The sequence below is a fragment of the Vombatus ursinus genome, unplaced genomic scaffold (assembly GCF_900497805.2).
Source record: "Vombatus ursinus unplaced genomic scaffold, bare-nosed wombat genome assembly UNPS02014841.1, whole genome shotgun sequence".
In the NCBI taxonomy this organism is placed as follows: domain Eukaryota; kingdom Metazoa; phylum Chordata; class Mammalia; order Diprotodontia; family Vombatidae; genus Vombatus; species Vombatus ursinus.
Genome location: NW_020954619.1, coordinates 11,289,703 through 11,316,600, shown reverse-complemented (window position 1 = coordinate 11,316,600; position 26,898 = coordinate 11,289,703). Strand labels below are relative to the sequence as shown.

Sequence of the window (26,898 nt, the reverse complement as noted above, 5' to 3'; positions counted from 1 at the left end):
AGAACAGAACTTGGGTCTTCTGAATCTTAGTCCCAGTGTTTCACTGCAGTTGTTATCAACACTGTGTTTCCTTCTAGAATGGTTATAAGGCTTTGTCAACTTTCTTTTTCAATAAGGCTGAATTTGTTATTTGGGCATGCCTGCTCTGGATTTACATAACAAACACGTCTTTAAGTGGGGGACTTTTTTTTTTTTATTAGGAGAAGATTCCCAGGATTGAATGGAATCTATTATCAGGTTCTTACGTGATTAGTGTTTTTCACTGGTTGAGTTCTCAGCAATTAAGTCCAGAAATGAATGGACTCTGCTAGCAGATTTTCATTTGATTGCTACCTTAATCTGGCCGGTTTCTAAGCAATAACATCAGCAAAACAACAATGGCACCAATTATGAATATATCCCAGTAGGGTCCGAGGGTAACATCCAATTTCAGCTGTTTCCATTTCATATGAAGCTATTGAGGAAAAAAAAAAATAAAAGGTAGCTTAGCAATGTAGACGTTGAGATTTTGAATTATTCATCATATCATTGCCCTTCGTTTTTAGTCATACTCATAATACTTTTCTGCCATATATTCTATGTTCTACTTCAATCCAACTGGATTATTCTGTCCCCTGAGCATACCCTGTGCTTCCCTGACTGTATCTTTGCCAGTGTTTTTTCCTGTACCTAGAATATTTTTCTTCCCAATCTTCAGCTATTGAATTCTTTGTTGCTGTTCAGTTGTTTTCAGTCATGTTCAACTCTTTGTGACCCCATTTGGGGTTTTCTTGGCAAAGATACTAGATTGGTTTGCCATTTCCTTCTCCACCTCATTTTACAGATGAGGAAACTGAGGCAAACAAGGTTAAGTGAGTTGTCCAGGGTCACATAGGTAGTAAGTGTCTGAGGCCAGATTTGAACTCAAGAAGATGAGTCTGCCTAACTCCAGGCCCCGAACTCTGTCCTCGTGCCACCCAGCTACCCCACTTGAATTTTTACCTAACTCAAATGCCCATCCACCAATATGAATATGAACTTTTTCCTGATTCCCCTAGTCCACAATGACCTTTTCCCCTTTGGATCTTACCTAGCACTTTGTTCTATGCCTCTGTGATGCCCTTATCATATTATTATTTTGAGTTATAGTGATGTGCACATATCAATTTCCTATGTGCCTTTTCTCCAGAAATTAATTTGAATATATTTTTGTATTTAGTTATATGTGAACATGTTGTTTTCCTTCTATAGAATATAAGGCCCTTATAGTCAGGAAGTCCTGAGTTTGAATCCTGCCTCAGAGACTTATTAGCTGTGTTACCTTGGGCATGTCACTTAACTGCTGTTAGCCTCAGCTTCTTTATCTGTAAAATGAGCTGTTTTTGTTGTTCAATTGTGGTTGACTCTTCATGATCGTATTTGGGATTTTCTTGGCAAAGATACTGGAGTGGTTTGCTATTTCCTTCTCCACCTCATTTTGCAGATGAAGAAACTAAGGCTAACAGCCATTAAGTATGTGTGTCAGTATGCACGTGTGTATGTGTATGTGCAAATGTGTTACAAAAATCTTTTTTACAAGAATTTGCAGGGGAAGAGAGGGATATATTAAGAAATGCAGATTGTGTAAAAATAAGAGATATCAATAATAAAAAAAGAGTATAAGTTCCCTGAGGACAGGGAGTGTTTATTCTGTCTTGTATCCTCAGTGCCTGAAAGTATCAGAAATATAGTAGGCACTTAATAAATGGTTGTTGAATTGAATTCCTAGACTATAAGCTTTACAAGGGCAGCAATTATTTCTTTTATAGATAAGACCTCCAAATATAGATTAAGAGAGGAGTTTTAACCCTTTCTTCCAGTGCCTAGTATAATGCTCATAGCCTTTCAAGGCTCGTTGTGACCTCCACCACTCCACAAAGAGGCATTGGAAGGGAATGTCGAGTGGAAATTAGCAAAAGTTTAGTTCTAAGATTTCCTCCTCATTCTGAGTCTACACAATCTGGAGCAAAGATGGCTCTCCATCACTGAAAATTCCAATCATTTCTCCATTGATAGCACTAGTAGGCCACAGGACTGGGGACTTCCCCAGGCCTACCTGTGTCATAACTTTGATACCTTGAACCTTTCTTGAATGGCTCTATGATGTCACTGATGTGGGTCTTCTCTTCATGCTACAGATTACAAACTTGTTGCATACAGGCCCATCCTAGTTCACACCCTCCCTTAGTTTTCTGCTAGTGATCAACCCAAAGTGCTGGTGACCATCCTCTAGCTCTCTCAACATTGCCTGGATACCAGTGTAGTACATAGGCTGTATCCTGATGATCTCTCTTGCTTTTATTTTTTTTTTTCCTTCTGGTCATACATCTTCTCCTGCATATTTCTTCGTTTTGAAGCATGAAAGTATTTTATCAATTACCTTTATTGCTTATTTCTATTTTTATATAATTTGATTTATATTATTTATAAGACATTTATTGCACTTTGCTTTACATTACTTAGATACTTGTATATCACCCTTTTGGACTGTATATAAGCTCCTTGCTGGCAGGGATTGTATGTTCTATAACTTTATCTTCTTCAGAGATATAACTAGGAATCTCAGTATCTGGGCAAATTCAGTTGGCTGTGGGAGGAAGGGATAGGAAGAGAAAGAAGGGACTGGTGCTGGTAGGCCCTGTGAGAGACAGTCTCACCACAACTGTAATCCTACTGGGATATAGGGAATGGCTCATCCCTTCTTCCTCCTCTTCTTCCTCCTTCCTCAACTTTCACTGGAAGGACCCTAGGACCCTACATTTTCACCTTCTCCTGGAGCAGGGGTGGGGAACCTGGAGCCTTGAGGCCACATGTGACCTTCAAAATCCTTAAGTGCAGGGGCAGTTAGGTGGCACAATGGATAGAGCACTGGCCCTGGAGTCAGGAGGACCTGAGTTCAAATCCAGCCTCAGACACATAATGCTCACTAGCTGTGTGACTCTGGGCAAGTCACTTAACCCCACTTGCCTCACCAAAATAAAAAAAAAAAAGAATTCTGAAAATCCTTAAGTGCAGCCTTTTGACTGAATCCTTTTGGATTTGTTCTGTAAAATTTGGATTCGGTCAAAAGGCTACACTTAAGGATCTAGAAGGCCACGTGTGGCCTCAAGGCTGCAGATTCCCCACCTCTGATCTGGAGTCTTCCTTCTCATCCAAATCCTACAGAGAACAGTGCAGTAGAAGACTGGAGATGTGTAACAGTGGTCTCTGAACTGTTGTGATGAGTAAATGTGCCCCACTCCCCTTCCCAAGATAAAATACTTTCATGTAGACTGCTGCTTTGCCCTGCTTAGAGCCTGGTCTCCCCTGTAACATCTAGTGCATCCATGGACACAGGAGGTAATTAGTAATTATTAGTTAAATGTATAAATTTGAAATTTCAAAATAAGAGCTATGACATATATACACATACACACACATATACATCTCACAAGAAGAAAACCCTTCTGCTTTATGTGTGTCTGCATGTATGTGTGTGTGTATATTGCTGTCCTTTATTTTTAAAGGACCAAAATGACACCACTATGTTGGAGTCAAGGTATAATGTGTCTGACTGTGCCTGATCAGACCAGTATGAGTTCATAATGCTCTACTACAGGTCAGGCACAAATACACACACACACACACACACACACACACACACACACCCCATATATATAACACAATATATACACAAGCACACTATGTATACATCAATATCTATAAATATACATTGAAAATTTACACCTATAAAATGAAGTGAGCAGTTCACTTAAAAGGATGATTACCACAAATTGACCTGCCCTGTCCTCTCTTAAAGAGTATGTGAGAATAATTCAAACCAGACTTACGTTATAAAACACAACATCTTTGAGCAAATACATCATTTCAAGTTTCAAGAGTGCCAAGGACACTGGTATGTGGGCATCTGGACTTGTTTCAGCAGCCAAATCGTATAACCTTCTGGCCAAATGAATGTCCTGGGAACACAAAAGCAACAGATCCCTTATTAAAAGTCAGTGAGGTGAAGAAGTTATCATTTCACATAGGGAGGGAGACTAGGAGCCATAAGACAAGTTTTAGTTCACTCTCTAGTGAATAACTTAGATTTTTTTTTTGAGCCTTAATTTTCTTCATTAGACAAGGGGAGATACTAATACCTATCTTGTCTGCCTCAAAAGGCTGCCATGAGGATCTAAAAAGAATATACACAGGAGTGTGCTGGAGCCAGCTAGAACAGGCTCCTGATTGTTAAATTTTCATTGTAAACCTTTTTACCCAGGAAATCAGTAAATGCTACAAATCATTGATGTATTATTTTGTTGAGTGTCACTCTAGACTTAAGAAAGTGATTCAGAAAATGTTAATAATGCATATTAAACTTAAGAGTATGTCCTGAGTGCTTTTTTCCTCCCTCAGACAGCCAGTTGTTAAACATTTACCAGAACACCCTTGCTATATGTGTAAATCTACTTGCGTCTTTCTGGGATGCAACTCTACTTAATATTAGTTCTGGTTTCAATTGTGTGTTACCAGAAACATTTTTCAAAATCAGTTTCCAATTCGAAGAGAAACCATTCGTGGGACTTTATCGTTTTTCAGTTGTTTTCTTTAGTTCTGTTGGTGGTTGTATATGTACATGTTCATTATTTTGAGACTTGTGTTGGAATTTGGTTCCTTAAGGGGCACATTCTGAAAGAGATCCTACTTATTACCACTTGTATTTTTTACTAGCCAACCTGCACTATTTTCACTTTTCCTCCTTAATATGCTACACATCCTATCTAGCCACCTACCCAGTCCATCTTGCCATCTGACCTGTCATTGCTGCCTTGCTTTTCACTCTTAACCAGCATTTTCATCAGCAGACCTTCAAAATCAATGCCCCCAGCTCTGGGGACCTTAATCAACTCAACTTTAGAACTCTTTCCCTGAGGCTGTTATCTCTGAGGAATGAGTGTATGAGTGAAAACTTTCCTAACCCACTGTTTCTGGCCACCCCAGACTATTAGACCAGTGGTGTCAAATTCCCCAAAAGCCTCATTTTGCCTAAGAAAACCACAAATTAACATTATCTGTGTTTTATATATTTATATATTTTGTCAAATATTTGCCAGTTATATTTTTATTTGGTAAAATAGGGAGTGTTGCTGGACCATCATGGCACCTGTGCAGCAGACCATCTTTTACATTCCTATAGAGCCATCCACTTAGTCCAGCTTGACATCTGACCTGTCGACAATCTCTCTTTTTCCACCTCTTATTCTGGACACAGTAACCTGATTAATATTATTATTGATTTTTAAACAAGGACGCTAATAGATTGAACCATGCATCAATTTACTATTCCTTTGATTCTCCAGAGCAATATTTACTACTCTGGCCACTACTCTTCTATACCTTTGGTCTCCCTCCATTAGAATGTGAATTCTCCCAGAATAGAGATTATCTCACTTTTTGTATTTGTTTCCTAGGCACTTAGGACTGTACTAGAACATACAGAGTAAATATTTAAATGAATGGCTTTTTTTAGTCTATTCATTTATGGATGGAGCCAAATAATAAATGAATGAATGAAAAGAAAAAAAAAAACATTTACAAAGCGTTTACCATGTGCCAAGATTGTTAGAGTTTCTGGTAAAGCCTAAATCAATTTGCTCTGTTCTCTGTGCAAGGGTTGAGCAGAGGGTTTAAGCTAGAGGAATGTTGATTATTTCGAAAGGAGCGAAGGCTACTTCAGGGAAGAAATGTCAGAAGGGATTTTTCTGGCTATCCATATGGCTATCTCTTTATTCTCCCTACTCTACCAGTCCAATTTCAAAAAAGAAATCCTTAAGACTAGCATACTAAATATAGTTATTAAGTGGCATTTTACTTCTTAGATCAGTGAATTGCTGAGTCATTTTTGTAATTTTTCAAATGCTGTATGACCTTGTAAATTAGTTAATTTATTTGAGAAGAGGAATTTGCCTGCCTTAAAATGCTTAAAATCTGATAGAGAACTGTAACCAGATCTTCCTGGCAAAAGACTAAATGGATCTTGTAAATGTACTAATTTGTATATCTAATTCCTTCAAATTCATTTGGCATCCATTTTAAAAATACCCTGCTGATTATAATGGCTTTATCCTTTTCCTATATAAATGGCATATTTAATTCAAAAGGAAATTCACCAGAAATCAGTGTTTGTTGTAGGCAGATAAATGCCAGACATTTAACTAGGCAATAATTCTTAATTGATTCCTCAAGACAAACAGCTCAATTATTGAGTTGTCAATGCAAAAGAATAAACTTATTTGGGAAGACACCTCAAAGGTTTATCACAGTTATCTCCTGGCCCCTAGGCATCACTGTAAGCAAACTATCTGGGAAAGGGGTTTATGTTTCCCCTCCTTAATATTAAAAAAAAAATCAGTCCTCCCTTGGAAATGAGTAGGAACTATATAGGAGATTTGTATCATTTGAAGTCCAGAAATGAAATAGCATTTGGACCAGAGATATAGATATGGAAGTGTCCTTAGAGGTCACCTAATCTAACTTGCTCATTTTACAGGTGAGGAGGCTGAGAGTAAGAGAGGTTAAGGGACTTGTCCCATGGTCACACAGATAGTGACTGGCAGAGCTGGAATTCAAACTCAAGTCCTTAGATTCTAAACTCAGGGTCTTTTCTACTACAGCAGGGATTCTTAACCATTTTAATATCAATCTTGATGTCAGATCATTTGGTAGTCTGGTGAAGGCAATTGACTCTTAGAATTTTTTTTAATTCATAATTGAAGGAAATGCTAAATTTCACTTAGGGGTCAGTGAAAAGATGGATTTTTTTTTTCCTATCCAGCTTCATGCACCCACTGAAATCTGTCTATGGACGCCAGGTTAAGAAGCCCTGAACTATAGCATATTGTCAGACCTCTGTTTAGTTAATTGTGCAAAACAATGAACATCTTTGTACTCTTATTGAAACTTCCTTAATTGATTATTCAGTATATATGCTCATGAATACCTATGGTATCTTGCTTCCAGTTTAGATTAGGATCTTAATTCATTTTGTTTTAAATTAAATGGCCCAGACTCTTAGTTACTGACTCTATTCCCTCCCTCTGTTCTTAGAGAATATTCCCTTTGGCAAATCATGCGGTGCCATATTGAAAGTCTCATTAAGCTGGTCACTGCTTTTCCATAGTCAACCTAGTCAGTGGCCAATTAGTGACCCTGGCTTTATTTTATTTTGGAGTTTTCTGACTCACAAACTTTGGTTATCTCTAAAATATAATAGAACCCTGGCTCCTAAGTGGTGGGAGGGACATTTTTTAATATGTCTATACTGGTTTCATCCTTTCCTTCCTAAAACCTTCTATTCCTATGACAAAAGTGTCAACAATAGACACTTCTCAGGTGGTTGGGCAAAGCGAATAGGAAGTGTAATATTGTGTTGTCCTAACTATGTCTTTTAAGGGCATTTCTTTTTATGATTTCTTGTAAGGGAGTGGACTTTTTTTTTCAGAGCCTTAAGGTCTAGATCAGGCCTACACAACACATGTTTTGCCAAAGGATTTCAGGCAGCACATGAAAAATGTAGAGGATGTAAATCGGAGAAATAAGAAGACTGGGCTGTTCATCATTTCTTATAGCACAATAGTATTCCATCACATTCATATACCACAACTTGCTCAGCTCAGCCATTCCCCAATTGATGGGCATCCTCTCAATTTCCAATTCTTTGCCACCACAAAAAGAGCTGCTATGAATATTTTTGTACATGTAGGTCCTTTTCCCATTTGTGTGATCTCTTTGGGATATAGCCCTAGAAGTGCTATTGCTGGGTCAAAGGGTATGCACATTTTTATAGCCCTTTGGGCATAGTTCCAAATTGCTGTCCAAAATGGTTGGATCATTTCACAACTCCACCAACAATGCATTAGTGTTCCAATTTTCCCACATCTTCTCCAACATTTATCATTTTTCTGTTTTGTCATGTTGGCCATTCTGATAGGTGTGATGTGGTACCTCAGAGTTGTTTTGATTTGCATTTCTCTAATCAATAGTGATTTAGAGCATTTTTTCATATGATTATAGATAGCTTTAATTTCTAGAAATAAGAAGATTGGGACCCCTCTGTCACCAAACTGCTACTGCTTTCCCCTCTAAAGTTCTCTTCTACTAGGGCCTATTTATATACACGTTGTTTTCCCTGTTAGAATATAAGCATCTCTCTGCCTCTGTGACTGGCCTTTGGCTAGTCTTAAGGGTGCAGCCCTTCTCCTTCTTAACCCCACTGCTTGAACCTCTCCTGTCTTGTCTCCTCTAAGGATTTGATCCATTGATGATTCTTTTTCTCTGGTTCTCATCTTTAGCTACTTTTCTTCTTCCTTCTTCCATACTACTTTTGCAAAATGTCCCAAATTGAACTCTGATTCATTTATTCAACAAACACCTGATGTGTGCCAGGCATCATGAAAGGTGCTGAGGATACAAAGATTAAAAAAAATATGATCTTTACCCTTAAGGAACTTACGTTCTTCTGTATAAATATAATTTCTATATATAAAACCAGGCATGGAAAAGATCAAGATAAAATGCTATAGAAACATTTGAGGAGGGGAAAAGCACACTGTAGAAGGCCTTAAAAGACAGGTGGAAGAATTTATATTTTATTCTAGAAGCAATAGGGAAGCATTGATGGTTTTTGAGCAGAGGAGTGACATTGTCAAGCAAGAGAGTAAAGAGACAAAGATGACTTAAAGTTTTCAAGCCTGGGTGCCTTTTAAGACAGTGGTGCCATAAACAGAAATAGAGATGTTAAGAGTAGGGATAGACTTAGGGAAGAAATAACAATTCAGGCTCTAAACACATCTCTCCTGGTAATTGCCTCTTAATTTGTGTGTGTGTGTGTATGTGTGTGTGTGTGTGTGTGTGTGTGTATTAGTATATTAACTGCCTCTTAATTTGTCTGCTGGCTTCTAATCTCATCTTTCCAATCCATCCTTCACATAGCTACTAAAATGATCTTGCTTTTGGAAATGGGTTGTAAAAAGAAAAGGTATCATTAAAACAAAAAGCATCTTTTCCAAGGTATGAGCAAAAACTCCTATGTAAGAACCTTTAGTGGCTTCCTGTTGTCTCTAGGAGAAAACAATACAAATTTGTCTGCCTTGAGAGACTTCCACATTCTGATTTCACCTATCTTTGCAACATTACTTTGCATTGTTCCCTTTCATAGAGATATTTTAATCAAATTAGACTACAATGGCTTGCATTCAACATGCCATCTCCTGCTTCCATGCATGTGAATGGAATTCACTTCTTTTACTTCAATTTTATCTCTTAGAAATCTCTTCCTTCAAAGGTACCAGGTGCTGAGGTGCCGTCTCCTCTTGTAAAGCCTTTCCTGTTCCCCTTTCTCTACCCCTGCTGTAGCTTAAAAGTGTTTCTCTCAAAATTCAAAATTTTGAGGCTACTGTAGTCGTTTACAAACCACATGGGCATACTCTCATACAAGAAGGATACAAGAAGGTATTACCCTTCACTGCTAACTGCTTTGTCTGACACTAGACAATGAAGCTGTATGTTAGCTGTACCCAGACACCATTAGCTTGACCTGGAGAGCTTGGTGGCTGTGAAATTTATCCTGAGAAAGACAAAGATTTGGAGCCTCTTACACATGGAAGTCAGATGAGACTGAACACAGCGTTCATTTGACAGAATAACTTTGGAGTCAGGGGTGCTCAGGGGATGTTCATCAGTTAGTTCAGTTCTCTCCATCTGCATGTTTCCCCTTCCCAGAAAAAAAGGGGATTTGATCTAACCTTCTCTGCATCAACTGCATTTTCTGGATCTCTCCTATGCTTCTTCATGTTCTACTTTGCATTATAGTTTTCAATGTAGATGCTGTATTCCTTTAGTAGAATGTAAGCTCCTTGAACACAAGAACTGTGCTTTTTTTTTTTTTTTTAATCTTTGCACATCTGTAGTGCATAACAGAGCAGTAGATGCTTTTGGAATTGAACTGAATTGGAAAGCAGGATCTCTAGACATCAGGGGTGTGACATCCTCCTCTAATCCTACATATGCTTTTTGCAGCCCATCTTAATTCCCTCTGTCAATCATTTCCTATTTATCCTGTAGATAGCTTGCTTTGTCTATATTTATTTGTTGTCCCATGCACTACCCCCATCAGTCCCCCATTAGATTATAAACTCCTTGAGGGCAGGGACTGTCTTTTGCCTCTTTTTATATGCCCAGCACTTAGCACAGCACCTGGCATATAGTAGGCACTTAATGTTTATTGAATCGAATTAAATTAATCCCCATGTCCTTGGATCCCACTCAGTCAGATTCCTTTCCCATGGAAGAGTCTAAGGGTGGCAGAAGGCCTGGGCCCTAAGAAACAGTAAGTTATCCAATTTGTTTGGACTGCCTATTGGTATTCCCAATGGGAAGAGTGGTGTCAGGTGATGGAAAGCTTTGAAGAGCTGGGTAAGGAGATTGAGCTTTGTTAGGCAATGGGAAGCCACTGGATATTTTAGAGCAGAGGAATAATAGGAAGAGAGCTATGCCTGAAGATGGTTACTGTGGCAGCAGAGTGTGGCATGGGTGGGAAGGGACAGAGACAGAAGGTGAGGTGATCCTTTATAAGGCTCCTAAAATAGAAGAAGCAAAAGGACTTATGACCTCTAAGGCCCTTCCCACCTCTAAATCCCTGATCCTGTATTCCTTTTCTTCTGGAGAAGGAAATGGCAAGCTACTCCAGTATCTTTGCCAAGAAAACCTCAAATAAGATCGCGAAGAGTTGGACATGACTGAAAAATGACTGAGCATACTCCTTTTGAGAACCTAAATGAGGATAATGGACTTGAGAATGGAAGGGATATGGCACAAAATTTTCTTCATAATAATATTTTAAAGACATTTCAAAGTAATATCTTAATTAGGAAAGTTTCACAAGAAAAATGGACAGAGTATTTAAGCCATAATTCTTGGCATTGGTTTCTCATTAGGGGTAAGCTTGGGACTACAGATTTAGAAGTGAATCTTCTGACGGTGGCTCACATGCTGTTGAATCACTTGGGGGTGACCTATGTATGCTCTTTGCCTTTGCCCCAGTTTCTTCTTCTGTGTTCATCTAACTCACAGATTTATATGAAGATTAATTAATAAAAGATGATTGTGAAGCATTATTCTATGTGAAAACTAACTAATAACTAGGTGAGTTAAAGTTTGAGAAAGCCTTAGCATCTAATTTCTTTGCTTTCATTAATCATCCTTGGACTATACTTTGGGCTTTTAATTATTATAGTATTCATTTCAGCAATAGGAATCAGTGGTACCTCCTAATTAGTTTGAATATGAGATAGTAGCATAATAAACTTTGCTCCTTGGCACCTAGTTATTTTTCTTGTTGCTAAACAAAATCAGCTATTAAAGACAAAGTATGCTAACCCCTCACATTAGCTAACTTAAAAATTTTAATATCTAGAAGTGTGGTTGCTATTCTACTTTAATTTTAGAAATAAAAGTATAGAAGAATAGATAAGTATGACTGAGATTGGTAATAATAAAGCACCAATGATTTAATGGGAACCATGACATAAAGGAACAGAAGAGCTGATCAGGTAGAGACTTCAAAGACTTTCTATAAATATGAAATACATAAACATGAAAACCTATGCCCACCAACTACTGCTATTTGACTTTATGATGGAAATACCATATGAGAGAGGTCACTAATGATTCCAAGGAAGAAAAACCAACCCTCTGATACATACAGCTAACTGGGCTCTACAAAAAGGAATTTTCCCCTTCCTGCTTCAAATTAGCAATAATTCTATCCTACAGGGAAGTGAAAAAAAATGGGCTTCTGAGAGTCAGTGGAGTACAATGGAGCTTTTTATGACTAAGAATTCAATTCATTTCAATTCAATAAGCATTTTTCCAATCATCTACTCTATGATTTGGAGTTGTAGGCTGTCTAGACTGAAGGTACACTCCCAGGATTCTCTCCATCCCCTCATGCCCGTCTCTGTTAGTTCCATCTTTCCCAGTCCCTATCCTACCCTGCCTTATTATACTCTGCCCTATCCTACCCTACATTTCAACTGTGCTCTCTGGAACCACTATTCTATTGTTAACAAATTGTCCTTTGTATTAGACTGGTTTCCTTACATCCTCCTCCCTATTACTTTGTGCAAAAATTTTTGAAGTATGCCCAGATCACCTAACATGGGGGCTACTCCCACCCCCATGGTAGAGAAACCTTCCAGCAGCAGTTACTTGCTCTCTCCTACAGAGCTACCTCCACACACAGTCTATGAGACAGACTGAGAAGGAGTGGTGGTCTCAAAAGTTGATAAGCAGAACTAATAGGGATAACATCCAAAGATCTACTCAGGCTGAACCTGTAATATCTTTGCCACAGGGTAAAAGAGAAAGTGAAAGAAGGGCTATTTGCTTCTTCCTGCTGTAGAATACTGGGGGACTTCCTTCTAATATCCTCTTTTTATGCCTGTCTAGTAACAGGCAGATTAAAATTTATTTTAAATTAGGGCAGAGAGACAAACCTCTGCCTAAATAGGGGTTCTGAGCTGCTATGATTTTGCTACCAGTTTTTTATTGAATAAATTAACTCCACAAAGCAGCAGAGGAGGGGGCGAAGTGGGTACAAGGGACTATTGCGTTGTGTTGTTGTTCAGTCATCAGTCACATCTGATTCTTTGTGACCCCATTTGGGTTTTACTTGTAAAGATTCTAGACTGGTTTCCCATTTCCTTCTCCAGTTCATTTTACAGATAAGGAAAACGAGGTAAACAGGGTTAAGTGATTTGCCCAGGGTCACACAGCTAATAAGTGTCTGAGGCCACATTTGAATTTGGGTCTTCCAGATTCCAGGCACAGGCTCTACCTACTGAGCCACCTAGCTGCCTCTCTGACCACTATATTGCCTCTAGGCTGAAAAAATGAGCTAATTGTTATCACAGGGTATGGTTTATTAAAGCGCTAGAGAAAAAAGGGCTAGGGAGGAGAGAATGTGGTGAGGAGTATTGGCAGGCCAATTACACCCCCTTCTCAGTGACACCTACTACCATCATTTGCTTGGACAAAGCAAAAAACATTTCTGACTTCAAGGACCTTACATTCTATTAATTTATTTTGCTTTATCAATAATCACTTCCATTAGCTTTTGAGTTTTAAATTTTTCTCCCCCTCCTTCCCCACCTCCCTCCCAAGACAGCTGCATAATCTGATATAGGTCATACATATACATTCCTATTAAATATATTTTCACATTAGTGATGTTGTAAGTAAGAATTAGAACCAATAGGAGGAACCACCAGAAAGAGGAAACAAAACACATCAGAAGAAAAAAATAGCAAATAGTATGCTTCGATCTGCATTCAAACTCCATAGTTCTTTCTTTGGATGTGGATGGCATTTTCCATCATGAGGCCTTTGGAGATAGGACCTTACATTCTAAGACATTGGATAAGATATTGCCCTGAGATGTATGCTTTTATTCATATGAAATCATTCTAATGAATACTAGCAAATGACATTTCTTTTCTTTCTTTATAAATCCTTTAATAATAATAATAATAATAATAATAATAATAGCTAGCATTTATAGAGTACTTTAAGATTTGCCAAGTGCCTTACATATATTATCTCATTGAAGCCTTGTTCTTTTTTTTTTTTTGCATTATGTTCTTTTATTTTTTACACTGGGAAATTGTGAATATGAGCTCTGACTTGTCTCTGATTCAAATGGCCTCTCCTGAACTATACATTGTATTATGTCATTTATTGTATCTTACTCTTCTTTCAGAAAGGAAATTAAAATTGGGATGGCAGTGGATAAAAGGGAATTCCTGGATAATCCCAAATTTCATTTCAGCTATTAGTTTCAATATCCTCTCCCACTAAAATTTTGTCATTGGCCTTGGAAAGTAGGGAAATAGAATGATTTGAATTTGACTTTTCTATCTGTGATGGAAAAGCTAGTGAAAAATGAGAGGTCAAAGGCAGGAGAGAAAAAGGAAGTCATGGACCAAAAATCCTTTGGATAATAAGCCCTGAAGGATGAGAGATTTAGCTTCAGTGTGAACCTCTTCTGATTTTTCACATTTTCCTTCCTTCGGTGCTACCAATAATTATCAATTACCAGGAGTTTCCAATGCAGAAGAGGCTAATCAAGAAGTACATGAAATCCTTCACAGAATCACAGAAATTGCAGAAACTCAGAATCCATCTAGTCCAATGTGTACCTGAACAAAAAAAATTCCCTCTGTAGCATACCAGACAAGTGGTTATCCAGCCTGTGCTCAAAAGCTTCAAGTAGGGGGAACCTGCTGTCTTCCCAGGCAGTCCATGCTACTTTTGCAGAGCTGCAATTGTAAGGAAGTTTTCTCTTACATTGCAGCTTCTGGATCTGCCCTCTGGGTCCATGCAGAAGCAGCCAGATCTCTCTTCTCTGTGACAATCCATCAAATACGTGAAGATGTCCACCCCACCCCCAGTCTTTTCTTCTTCACGTTAAACACCTTGACTTATTTCAGTCAATCTTCTTAACCAACTCTCATTTGGCATGAATTTGAGACCCTCTGCCATCTCAGCTGCCTTCTACTGGACTATGTCCAGCTCACCAGCTTGTCCTACCTAAACACTAGCACTCAGAAATGAACATAATAGTCTGAGCAGATGGAGCAAAATGGGACAAGCACCTTCTAATTCCTGAATGTTATACCTCTGTTAATACAAACTAAATTCATATCAGCTCTTTTGGCTGTCCTAAGTAATTTCTGTTTGGCTTGATTTATGGCTAGGGAAACATTCAAAAGATACATACACTTTAACATGCACGGACAAATCTTATGCTCTGTGCCTCACAAAGTTTTCTGTGAAACTTTCCTTGGTTGACCTAGCCTGAAGTGATTTCTCTCTCTTATGAAATTCTATTATATATTTATTGTCTGTAGCCATCATTTGACACAATAGGCACTGCATTATATTGTTCATTTTCTTTTTGTATATTTGTGAACCCTATCCCCATCCCTAATTAAATTATTAACTCTTAACAGCAAACACTATGCGTTGTACTTCTTTGTGTCTTCCTTGGTGCCTTATTCATAAAACACTCATAAAACATTTCCCCACTCCTACATATACATTCTGAACCCTTTTTAGTCTTATCTTTATTACTTGAAATTAGGGTTGAGATGAAAGATGGTTATAGAAAGTACTGTATAGCCAACCAACTAAGTACATAATCAAGATTTGACTATAGGTTGATACAGCATAGTATACAGCTACAGTTGGGAGTTTATCAGGGGACCTTTGGTCAATTGAGCCCCCCCCCCCCCCCCCCCCCCCCCCCGCCAAGTCTTCTTGATGAAATTAAGAGCACTAAACCTGAAGTAGCCTATTTTCAGTTTGTAAGGAAATTAGATTTTAAGTGACCCTTCTGCATTTTGTAAGAGTTTTGGTTTGTAATTTTGGTTAAACATTGATAGACACAGTGCACTTGCCTTGGATTGATGCCTTTTATCTGTTGTCTGACTATTCATTGATGTGGGTGAAGAGAAAACCAAACCAAATCAGTTTTTAACAAGGGAATTGAACCTAGTTGAGTCAAGAAAGCCAGCTTTTAGGAGCACTTCTAGCAAAGTTTAGCAAGTGGGAGGGAAAAGAATTTCTTTCTCCCTGCCCTCTCCATTGGCAATGGTGTCTCACAGCAGAAGCACACAGCCATTGGAGACGTGTTTGTGAACAACTTAAGAGGAGAATTCAAGGATGTTGCTTCCTGAACTTTAGCCCCCTGTATAGAGGGAAGTTGAAAAAGGAAGAGAAGGAGATTCAAGAATCTGAAGGAGCAGAACTGAGGAGTCTCTTTGCTGTAAGGGGTTATATTTTTTTTTTCTCTGAAAGAATCTAATAATTCTTTGTTAAGGATTTCAGCTTAGCTAGAAGTTGAAGGCTGTAAATACTATAGCTGGCAAAGCAATGTGACCTGCAGTGATCAGGCCCAGTAAGCCTAGAAAAACAGTGAGTCAAGATTTCTGGCCCATGGAATCACAGCTTGTAGATACCATAAGAGGATGTCAGTGGTGTTACTTCATCAGAGGTGTGAACTGCCCATTTACATTGTTCTTCGTATGAGGGCCCTTCATGTATATGCTGTGTAATTGCTCACTTTCCCCACTGATGGTATGTATTTTGTGGGACAGTGTTCCCTAAGTTTTTTTTGAGGGGGGCATACCTTATTATATGGTATTCCAGTAAATACTTTTGTATATTGGCTATCAAAAGGTAAATATATTGGTAGAGACTCATGAAGTATAGTTTTAAGAGTACCTGAAACCTGTGGTAGATATCTTTTGTGGGATGTGACCTGTGTGTCCTAAAGATTTTATATTCTTTATATTTTATAAAACATTTTATATTCTTTATTCTATATATTTTAGATTCTTATACATTATAGAATATTATATTAAGCATTCTTATTCTAAAATTCTTATGTTTTATACATTTTATATTCCTTAATTTATATAAAACTAACATTTTATATTCCTTTTGTAATGTGTATTCTTATACATACATTATATATAACATAGTATATATTTATATTTTATATAAAACTAACATTTTATGTTCTTTATTTCTCTTTCCCCACATTATATCATTTATATATCATTATTCCTACACTAGTAGTTACCTTAGGAATCCCTAAGCCATTCTCATACATATATGCCAGATTGAACATGGCCTGGGCACTGTGGTATTTATCCACTGCAATGCTGTAATGAGTCACTGCTGTTTTATAATCTTTCTTTGTTCCATAGCCATAGTAGTGGTAATCTCCGATTTTAATTCTAGCAAATTCATTGCCTGTTAGATATTAAAAAGCAGAGAGAAATCATGACAACCAAAATCATTCTATTAATTTGTACCTATCTCCTAATTACTTGACTTAATGTTCTTGCTTTAGTGTCTTAACTGTAACTCTTTTTAAAAAATCAATCATAGCATTGAAATGAGATGTGTATTGGAAAATAAGAAATACAATGAACCATAATCATATCCTAAAATGATTTGGGCCTTTTATTGAAAGGCAGAAACTATGATGTGGCACAAATATGCCTAAAGAAACCCCGTAAGTGTAGATCGTATCTATTGAACTTCATGCTGAAGGCTGACGGACACCACTTAGTGATTCATCCTGATTGTGCTTACCTCAGACACTTCCAGATGTCTACAAAATAAATACTAGGGGGACTCTAAACCTTCTCTTATCCATTTGAGAATTCTAAAATGGGAAGATTTATTAAAGGATATATAGATATAGATATTTATCTTACTGGTGCTATGCTTTACAATGATCTCATTTGAACTTCACAACAACCCTGCTATTATTATCCCCATTTTGTTGATGAAGAAACTGAAGTAAACAAAGGTTAAGTGACTTTCCCAGGATCACACAGCTAGTACATTTCTGAGGCCAGATTCGAACTCTTGTCTTCCTGACTCTAGGCCCAGTACTGTATCTGCTGTGCCACCTAATTGCCAGAGACATGCTCAGGATGAGTAGACATGCACTGGTTGTGATGAGTGTCTTTAGAGGAAATACCCATACTGATCACCCATAGAAAGAAGATGAGGAAGAGGAAGAAGAGGGTAACAAGGAGATTAATTCCTTATTATTGTTCAATTGATTTGAATTTAACACATTTAGTATGCTCCTCCTGTGCATGTCTTAAGAACTGAAAGGTCTTTCCTCTTCACCTCCTCCCTCTCAACATGGCTATTGCCCTACTTTAAAGCCCTGGTTCCATATTTATCAATGAGATCTAAGTCCTTTAAATGTCAAGGAAAAATGCTGACCTCAGGATTGCAAATGGAAGGGAATAGAAAGGAATAATTTGAAGGAGAAATGGGTATTAAATAAGAAAAAAAGATGATAAAACTTTTAGAATTTTTGTTGATTCATTCTAGAGATTCCCTTTAAGGATTTAGGACCAACTCTTCATCTCTGAGCCACATCTGCTAATTATTATAAGAATGAAGGTAGATTGGGGTATTCTTTCATTGTTTAGGTTTTTTTAAAAAAAATTTTTTTTTAGATACTACTCCTTGCAGCTATGTTGTGCAGTTGGATAGAGTGCTGGGCTTGGAGTTTGGAAGACCCGAGTTCAAATTTGACCCTAGATACTTACTAGCTATGTGACCCTGGCAAGTCACTTAACCTTTGTTTGACTTGGTTTCCTCAAATATAAAATGGAGATCATAATAGCACTTACCTGGCAGGGCTGTGATGAGGATCAAATGAGACATTATTTGCATGACTCTTAGCACAGTGCCTGGTACATAGTAGGGCCCGTAATAAGTGCTTAATTCCTTCCCTTTCCCCTTCTTTGAGCGCCCATGTATATGTGTACACATGTATACATATATTTAAGAGTATTAAATATAGGAGAAATATGGGAGATAGCCTGGTAGTATCTGTAAATCTGAACATAATGATAGATTCTGAAAGATGTCATTTTAAAAATTTTCTGTTTTTAATGTCATTATTTGTCATAAATATATCACTAAAACAAAAGTTCCCTTGAGAAAATAAAATATTAAAAGTCAGTCTTTTGCATTAACTGTAGCTGTGTATTGTAGGTGGAATTAATCTTGGCTATCTGATTCAACGGCAACCAGCCTTTCTAATAGAGAATGGTCTTACAAGTTGTCAGAGGAGGTAACCCATCCATGTAATCAAGGTATGCCTGAAATCTGTCATCCAAAAATTTTTCCCTAGCATCTTGCACAATTTAAAGCTTTTCCTGAAATTACACCATTATAGAACTTTGGGGGTTTTTTTGTCTTTAAGAATCCGATATTAAATGCAAATGCTTTTGGGGGAGTAATGCCTTGAATGTTTTTCAGCTAACATTTTAATGTGGATGGACTTCTTAGATTCTTTAAGTGAAGACTAACAAAGCAAGAAACTATGGGAATGGTATGAAGGATATGGTTAGGGAGATGTGAGGCAGAAGGTGACAGAAGGTTAAAGGGAAATGATTGCAAGTTTTTGCTTAGTTTCAGAGGCAGAGGGGCATGCTCTATAACTATGGGAGGTGGGGGAGGAAGGAGGAACAAGTCACCCAACCCTCTAAGTACATCATTTAGTCACAGACTCTTATTATGTAAGTGGAAAGCAGGTCTGTCATACAGAAACTCGTCTTGGGGGGCTCTGTTTCAGCCTAATGAAAGAAGACTTTATTATTGGAAGGAGAATGTAGTAGTAGGGACAGGCTCTCAGGATCACTGTCCGAAGGATGCCAGGGCATTGATCTATGAGGGGGCTTGTGGGTATTGGCTGCAAGGATTGTACTGGCCTCTTTCTCACTCTGAGGCTGATTGCAGGCATCAGGAATCATGGTGGCAAGGTATGTTATGTCTCTCAGAGTTCAGTTTCTTCATCTATAAAATGAGAAATCTGGAAGAGATGAACTCTAAAAATCTTTTCCAGTTTTAAACTTTTATAACCCTCTAATAGTGGAGAGAAGTAGAACTTCTGGGCTGGTGTTTTTAAAGCTAGTGCATTCTATTGCTATATTAGAGATGGCTTCCCTTAGAAAGAGGATGAGATAATAAGATGAGAAACTTCTCGGAGGCAAAACAGGACAGTTTTGTGGAAGGACGGTGGGGTTGGGGTATTTGTAATTGGGTGATTTTCCCTCTGTGTCTCTGTTTCTTGTTTGTATATGTCTCTAGGGAAGGCTTAAGGGCTGGGCCATCCTGAGAGCTTCTAAGGTCTTGGGTACTGAGTTCACACTATTTATAAAATGGGAATAATAATATCTGCCTACTTCAGGGTTGTTGTAAGGATTAAAACAAGGGAATATCATAAAATACTGTAACTCTAAAGCATTATATAAATGTCCCCTATAATGATTATACTTTCATTGTTGGTAAATTTATGTCACAAGGTCAATGATATTTTTGATGGCACATTCTGAGCCCTTTTTCCTAGTCTTTACAGACATCCCTGGGCCAGAATTAATGACATCCTGACACAATGAAAGGTGATGATGGACAGTAGGGGATTTTTCCAACATAGTCCATAACCTAGACATGGTGACTGTGCTTATATGATTCAGGACCTTTCTAACACAAAGGGTCAGGGTGGGAAGTGAGTGGATTTGTTTTTTTCTCTTTTATGTCTTTCTAATGCAATAGCTGGAGGGCATTTGGTAAAGTCTTGGGACAAAGTTGGAATAAGCTTCTTTCTTGTTGTAGCTGACCAAAGAAGCATCATCAATTAATTACTAATAACTAAAGTTTAATCATTAAATTTTTTTATACAGTTGGAGCCCTAACTTTAGACTGACTCCTAATCAGTCCCTATTATCTTTAGACACCTGTCCATTATCTATAGGCAATAATATTTCCCAAGATTCTTTACACAGTTAAAATCATAGTTTCACTTTTTTATTTTTTTTAAATTATTTTTAGGCAATTGGGGTTAAGTGACTTGCCCAGGGTCACACAGTTAGTAAGTGTCAAGTGTTTGGTCTGAGGCTGGATTTGAACATAGGTCCTCCTGACTTCAGGGCCAGTGCTCTATCCACTGTGCCACCTAGCTGCCCCAAGTCATAGTTTTAGACTCACCTCCATTTAGTCCCTATTATCTTTAGTCACCTGCTCATTATATTTAGGAGGCATTAATATTTCCTAGGATTCTCAGTTCTCAGCTTTTCTTCTCCTTATTCTGTTCTTTTATGGTACTTCTTTGTCGAGAATAATCAGTGTGTTTGTGCCAATTGAGCTGATTGATGAGGCTGAGTGATTTTTATGTTGTTTCCCCAACCCTGTGTATTGCATTTTGTGAAACACAGCCTTTTCTTTTTTAGGAAATATCTTCAAACTGAAGCCTCCCTGGTGGTCTGACACAGCCTGACTGTCTCAGCTGTCTCTGAGGAGGCACCAAGGTGTCCTATTCTAGGCCTTGTATTAAGATGGGTTAATATATGTATAAGTATATGTATATATGTACATATATATACATATACATATATTTAACTATATTCACTGCCTGTGAAAGGGAATGATTTGGCCCTAGTATAAAACGTTTTTAAGAAACCTCATATATGGAAAATTGTTCTCCTACTGCAACTGAGCTTCACAAATGTGAGTGACAGAAGTGACAGGCAGGAAGCATCACCCTGCTTTAATAATATACTTCTATGGGAATAATAGAAGTTTCTTGCTGAAAACTGGGATGAGAAGGAGAATGGTGTCAATGGAGCCTACCACACAGTATCATTACATAAAGGGAATACTCTGGCTCATCTTTGTGTCTTAGGGTTTTTTTTTAAATGAATGATACAGTGGAAAGAGCACTGAATTGGGATTCAGGTCCTAGTAGTCATCTTTGAATCTCAGTTTCCTTTTTTGTAAAATGGGAATAATAATACCTGCCCTTTGTGCCTAGGTCTTTGTAAAAGTTAAACAGGGAAATTTCTATAAAACAATATAACCCTAAAGCATTATGTAAATGTCTCCTATGACGATGATGGTTAACATTTATATCGCTTACCTACCTCCAGAGAAAGAACTGATGGAGTCTGAATTTAGATTGGAGCACAATGTTTTTAAAATTTCTTTTCCTTTTTTTTTTTTTTGCAGCATGGCTAATATAGAAATATGTTTTGCATGACTGCACATATATAATCTATATTAAATTGCTTGCCTTCCCAAGGGAGGGGAGGAGAGGGAAGGAGGGAGAGAATTTGAAACTCAAAATTTTAAAAAACAAATGTTAAAAATTATTTTTATATGTAATCAGAAAAATATAAAAATTAAATAATTTTAAAAGAGGAAGAAAAATATGTAGCACTTCAAGACTCACAAGGAAATATATATACATATATAAAACATATATATACACATATATATGTGTGTAGATATGTATATATGTATGTATTTGAGGTAGATGCTGTTGTTGTACCAATTTTATAATAGGGAAAACAGACTGAGTGAGTGTCTTGTCTAGGAAAACATAGCTAGTAAGTATCGGAGGCAGGATTTAAATTTCTGTCTTCCTGACTCCAAGTTTACTACATCATAATAGCTAGCATTGATATAGCACCTACTATGTGTCAGGCACTATGCTAAGCACTTAACAAATAGTATCTCATTAGATCCTCAGAATAACCTTGCGAGGTAGGTGCTGTTATTATCCATATTTTACAGTTGAAAAAACTGAGGTAGGCAGAGGTTAAGTGACTTGCCGAGGGTCACTCAGCCAGTAATTATCTGAGGCTGGATTTGAACTCAAGTCTTTCTGTCTCCAGGTCTAATGCTCTATCCATTGCGCTACCAAGCTGCCTCACCAGATTAATGACTACCTCAGATTATTATTGTTATTGTTAGCATTATTATTAATAAACATTTGGTCATAGTGAATAAATGTGGGCATATTAAGAAAAGAAGAAACTCTTAATATTGGGTTTTCCTTGTTGAGCTTTATGAACTATCACAAGGGAAGTTTTGCAAGTTGTGGTAATCAATAATATGAGATTTTATAGAAACAAATGAAAATGAGTTACTTTGGTATCTTCACCAAAGCCTCCTTCAAAAGACCCTTTCTGGCTTTGGGTTCTCAAAGGATATGCCAGCTGAGCATATCCTACACAAAGCTGTACCTCATTCAAGGAATAGTGATAGCAAAAAAAGACTGTCATTTACATAGCATTATAAGATTTGACTAGTGCTTTACATTCATCATCTTATTTGACCCTCACAACTATCCTGTGGATAGGTGTCATTATTGTATCCAATTTATAGATGAGGAAACAGAGGCCAAGGAAGATGACAGGACTTGCCTAGAGTTACACAGCTAGAAAGTGTAATTGAAATACAGGTCTCCCTGACTCCAAAGACCAGCATTCTATCTCCTACATATGGGAGTTCAGTGACAGAGAAGCTCATCACCAGAAGGCTGACCACCAGGCAATATTTTTCTTTTCTGTTTTGGGCCACAGCAACACTTGAAACCATTTATTAAGAAATGAAGAGGATGTGGTTTGAAAACATTGGTCTTTTGCCATGAGGTCTGTGTGGTAATGGAAAGAACACAGGAGTCAGAATCTCTAGGCTCCACATTTTTTTTTTTTTGGTGAGGCAATCAGGGTTAAGTGACTTGCCCAAGGTCACACAGCTAGTACATGTCAAGTGTTTGGTCTGAGGCCAGATTTGAACTCAGGTCTTCCTGACCTCAGGGCCGGTGCTCTATCCACTGCGCCACCTAGCTGCCCCTAGGCTCCACATTTTTAAACTGTGTGACTGTGGGCAGGTCATTTGATCTTTCTAAACTTCAATTTCCTAATCTGTGAAATGGGGATGATAATGCTCATAGCATCCACCTTATAGTAAAGTCAACAAACATTTATTAAGTTCCTACGATATGTCAGGTGCATAAATACAAACTTTACAAAGCTACATGAATATGATTCACTATAATTCTCATTAAAGATATCTCTAAGCATGCAACTAATTTGAATTCAGGTCATGGCTTGTCTAGAGCCTGCTAAAACCTCTTACTCGACTACAGATGACTGGCTGGTTGACCAATATTTATTTATTTATTTTTTTCATTTTTCAGCCAGGGGTTTGGGTGCTGGGGAGATTCAAAAATACCTCTGCCTTTATTTAAGCTGCCTGAAACAAAGCTAACCCAATGCTGACCTTAATATCATGACATGCCCCCTATTTGATATTCCCCTCCTTTCTCCTTCTACAAACTAAGAAACCTGGCTGCAGCAAGTCAGACTAACGGAAATGGACAGTCGAGAATTATTTTTAACTTGGTGTCCTATACCTTGAACTGCAGCTCGGTGCCACAGGAGAAGTGCCATGGGGTGCATTTGGTCTTTCTTAAGAATGGTAGCCTTTTCTGGAAAAAGGAGACATCCTGTTAGTGTGGCTTCCAGGGCCCCTGTGGTCAAGCCATATGGATACACGTGTGATGAAGGGATTGCAGAGAATTTTAACTTATCTTACCAGATTCCAAAATGAATGCTGAATTGCTTTGAGCTACTTCATACCCCATTTCCGCTAGCAGTGCATATTGAACAAGGGATGAATTTATGTCACCGTCCTTATAGGCAAAGTATGCTGTCAGGAATTTCTCAGCCCAGTGGCCCAGTTCACAAACACCCTTGTAAAGCTGTATAAAGAAGATGAGAAACCAAACAGGCCCAATGAGATCTCACACTTAATTTCAGACAAATGATGAATGACATCAGTCTTTTAGCCCCTTCTGGCCAGCCATTCAGGAAGTTCGAGTTTTAAAAGCACAGTTTATTTAGAAGAAGAGTTAATGCATTTTTAAAGTACAGAAATATAGCAGTTCATTTTTTAGCTTCAGCAAGGGAGCCTATATTCACTTTGCTGACTTAAATAAGGGCTATTTGTGAGACAAGTGCTTATCGACTTCTATTTAAAACAAATGACCTTCCTGGACAGTGCTGCTGTGTGTAAAGGAGTCTTAAGGTCCTGGATGCTATGGAAAGAAGAGGATAAAGGGAAGACAGTTCCCCTGGGGTATAGGTGATATGACTGCTAGGGCAGCTTTCTATGGGAGGTCAACTTCAACTTAGCTGAATAGCCCTTATGTAACCAAAAGAGGCTATCCATACATAATTCATTAGCAAGTTGGCAAAGTAACAAATCTAAAGATAGATTATTAGCTGGCAGCTTTTGAACTAAGTTTCAGAGGGGCCAGATGCAACATTGGAAGTATTTATAGTAGGACAGAGGAAGTGTTTGATAAATCAATGAAGGAAAATGAAATACTGAGTAGGCTTTTGAAAAATACTTCCCTGACTGAGGCTTAAAGAAATCAGTCCCTAAGTTGTCATCCAAAAATCAAACACCAAAGGACCCCTGAACTCTGGGAAGGAAGGAAAGGGCTCCAGTATGTGTGTGTGTGTGTGTGTGTGTGTGTGTGTGTGTGTGTGTGTGTGTATGTGTATGTGTATGCATGCATGCCTCATACTCCTTCGAGTGGCAACTCCCCTTTCAAATAGAAGTACCCAATGGCCTGGATGAACTTGATCAAAGCCTGACCAGAAGTTTCTTCAGTGAATTCAAATGGAGAGCTCCAAACTTGATGAACACCTGAAGGATTCAATACAAGGTTGCCAACTCAATGAAAAACTCAATTCCAGATGGGATGGATGAGTCTGGTCTGTCACCCTTCCATTTCCCATCTAAATTCTATCTGTATTCTTCGCTTTGTACAAACACTGGCATCCACATTGTAAAAAAAGAGCAAAGGAGACAATAGCTGTAAAACTGAAAGTACCCATAGCTCAAAAGAGATCCGGTCTCCTTGCTATGATAAATGACTAGTAGTTTTAAAAGCTCATTATTTACCTCCACTGCGGTTCTGCATGATCTCAGCACGCCGGTTCCTGTAGCATACATTTCAGCCAAATAATAAATGGCAAGGGGTTGTCTACTCTGAGATGCCAAGTAAAAATATTTGAAGGCAAGTTTATAATCCTTCCATACTCCAGAGCCAGCTGAAAATTAAAATTGATTTGAGCTCTACCTTTTTCTGTTTTCAGTTACAGACTATGAATATAAAATGCCATAGTGGTGGTTATGGTTTTAAATAGGACTAAAAGGACCCCCTCAAAACAAAATTGGTTCCCCACATCCTTGCCCCACCACCCACATTTGAAAAGTGTTGACTTCTTTTGATTCCCAGTCAGAAACTGGAAAACTGTGTCCTAGAGATGTTCATAGAATTAAAGAAGACTTTTATTAAAAAAACATTCTTTTTCTAAGACAGTTAATTGGCAGTGATTTTTACTAAGGTTATTTTTAAAAAGATTTAAGAACACTTCTGGCTTCTAGGTTTGGAACAGTATTATGGGCTCTTTTTTGGCCAGGGGGAATGGAAGAGAACAAGCATTTATTAAACTTCTACTATGTGCCTGATACTGTGCCTGGTACTGCTTTTACAAATATTATCTCATTTTATAATCACAGCAACTCTCTGAAGTAAGTGCTATTATGACCCCCATTTTATAGTTGAGGGAACTGAGGCAGAGGTTAAGTAACTTGCCAGGGGTAACACAGTAATAAGTGTCTTTGACTGGATTTGAATTCATGTCTTCTTGACTCTGGGTCCAGAACTCTATCCACTGCACTACCAGCTGCCTCTAGAAAGGGAGGCTAGAAGGTCCATCATGAGATAAATATATCTAGACAAAAGCCAAGCTGTACTTTCCAACTCCTTTCCCAATTCCAGAAGACCATCCCAATTCCAGCCTGCTCATGACCTTGCAGTTGAGTGGTTTGGACTGTCCATTTGTGCATCTGGCCAGTTAGGGGATAATAACCCCATATCTACCAACCCTGTGCAGTCAGGAACAACAAAAAGACTCAGCTTCAGGCAGTTCCACTCGAGCTAGACTCATCCATGATTCCAAAAGACTTTTAGTAGACTGGGGAGATGGTTCTGGGATGGCCCGAGATGTATCGGGGTGAGTTTGATGACCAAGTCACACTAAATGGTGCCTTACCCCTTGCTGACCGCATCTCCCCAAAATCAGTCTGTGAGGGGTCAGACCATCTGGAGTCACTCCAGACCAAGAATAGTCTTCCCAAGGGCACTCTGGGCTGCTCAGAACTTGGTTAATGTCTTAGTGATGGAAGGAAACAAAGTAAGAGGATTCACTCAGGTATATTTGAAGCCTTATTAGACCCAGCTTATTGTCAGTCTTCACCTTCTCTTTGGGAAGAAGGGAAGCCTGGGTCTGGAACAGCATCTAGGGCAAAGTAAGAGCAAGGTCTTCTTATCACAAAGGAGGGAGCCACCCCTGACCCCAGACCTAGAGGAATGATGCT

General features: G+C 38.2%; 1 protein-coding gene across 1 annotated transcript in view; it reads right to left on the bottom strand.

Moving 5' to 3' along the window:
* Positions 1–334: 334 nt before the first annotated feature.
* The window catches only part of SEL1L2 (SEL1L2, ERAD E3 ligase adaptor subunit), a 111,257-nt gene continuing 84,693 nt past the window's right edge, over positions 335–26,898 (bottom strand). The window contains exons 13-18 of the mRNA XM_027840290.1: positions 25,417–25,565; positions 24,040–24,205; positions 23,858–23,932; positions 16,703–16,875; positions 3,849–3,977; positions 335–454 (exon numbers count right to left, since the gene is read on the bottom strand). Of these exons, the coding sequence (XP_027696091.1) occupies positions 335–454; positions 3,849–3,977; positions 16,703–16,875; positions 23,858–23,932; positions 24,040–24,205; positions 25,417–25,565 (812 nt within the window). The remainder of the gene's footprint in view (positions 455–3,848; positions 3,978–16,702; positions 16,876–23,857; positions 23,933–24,039; positions 24,206–25,416; positions 25,566–26,898) is intronic.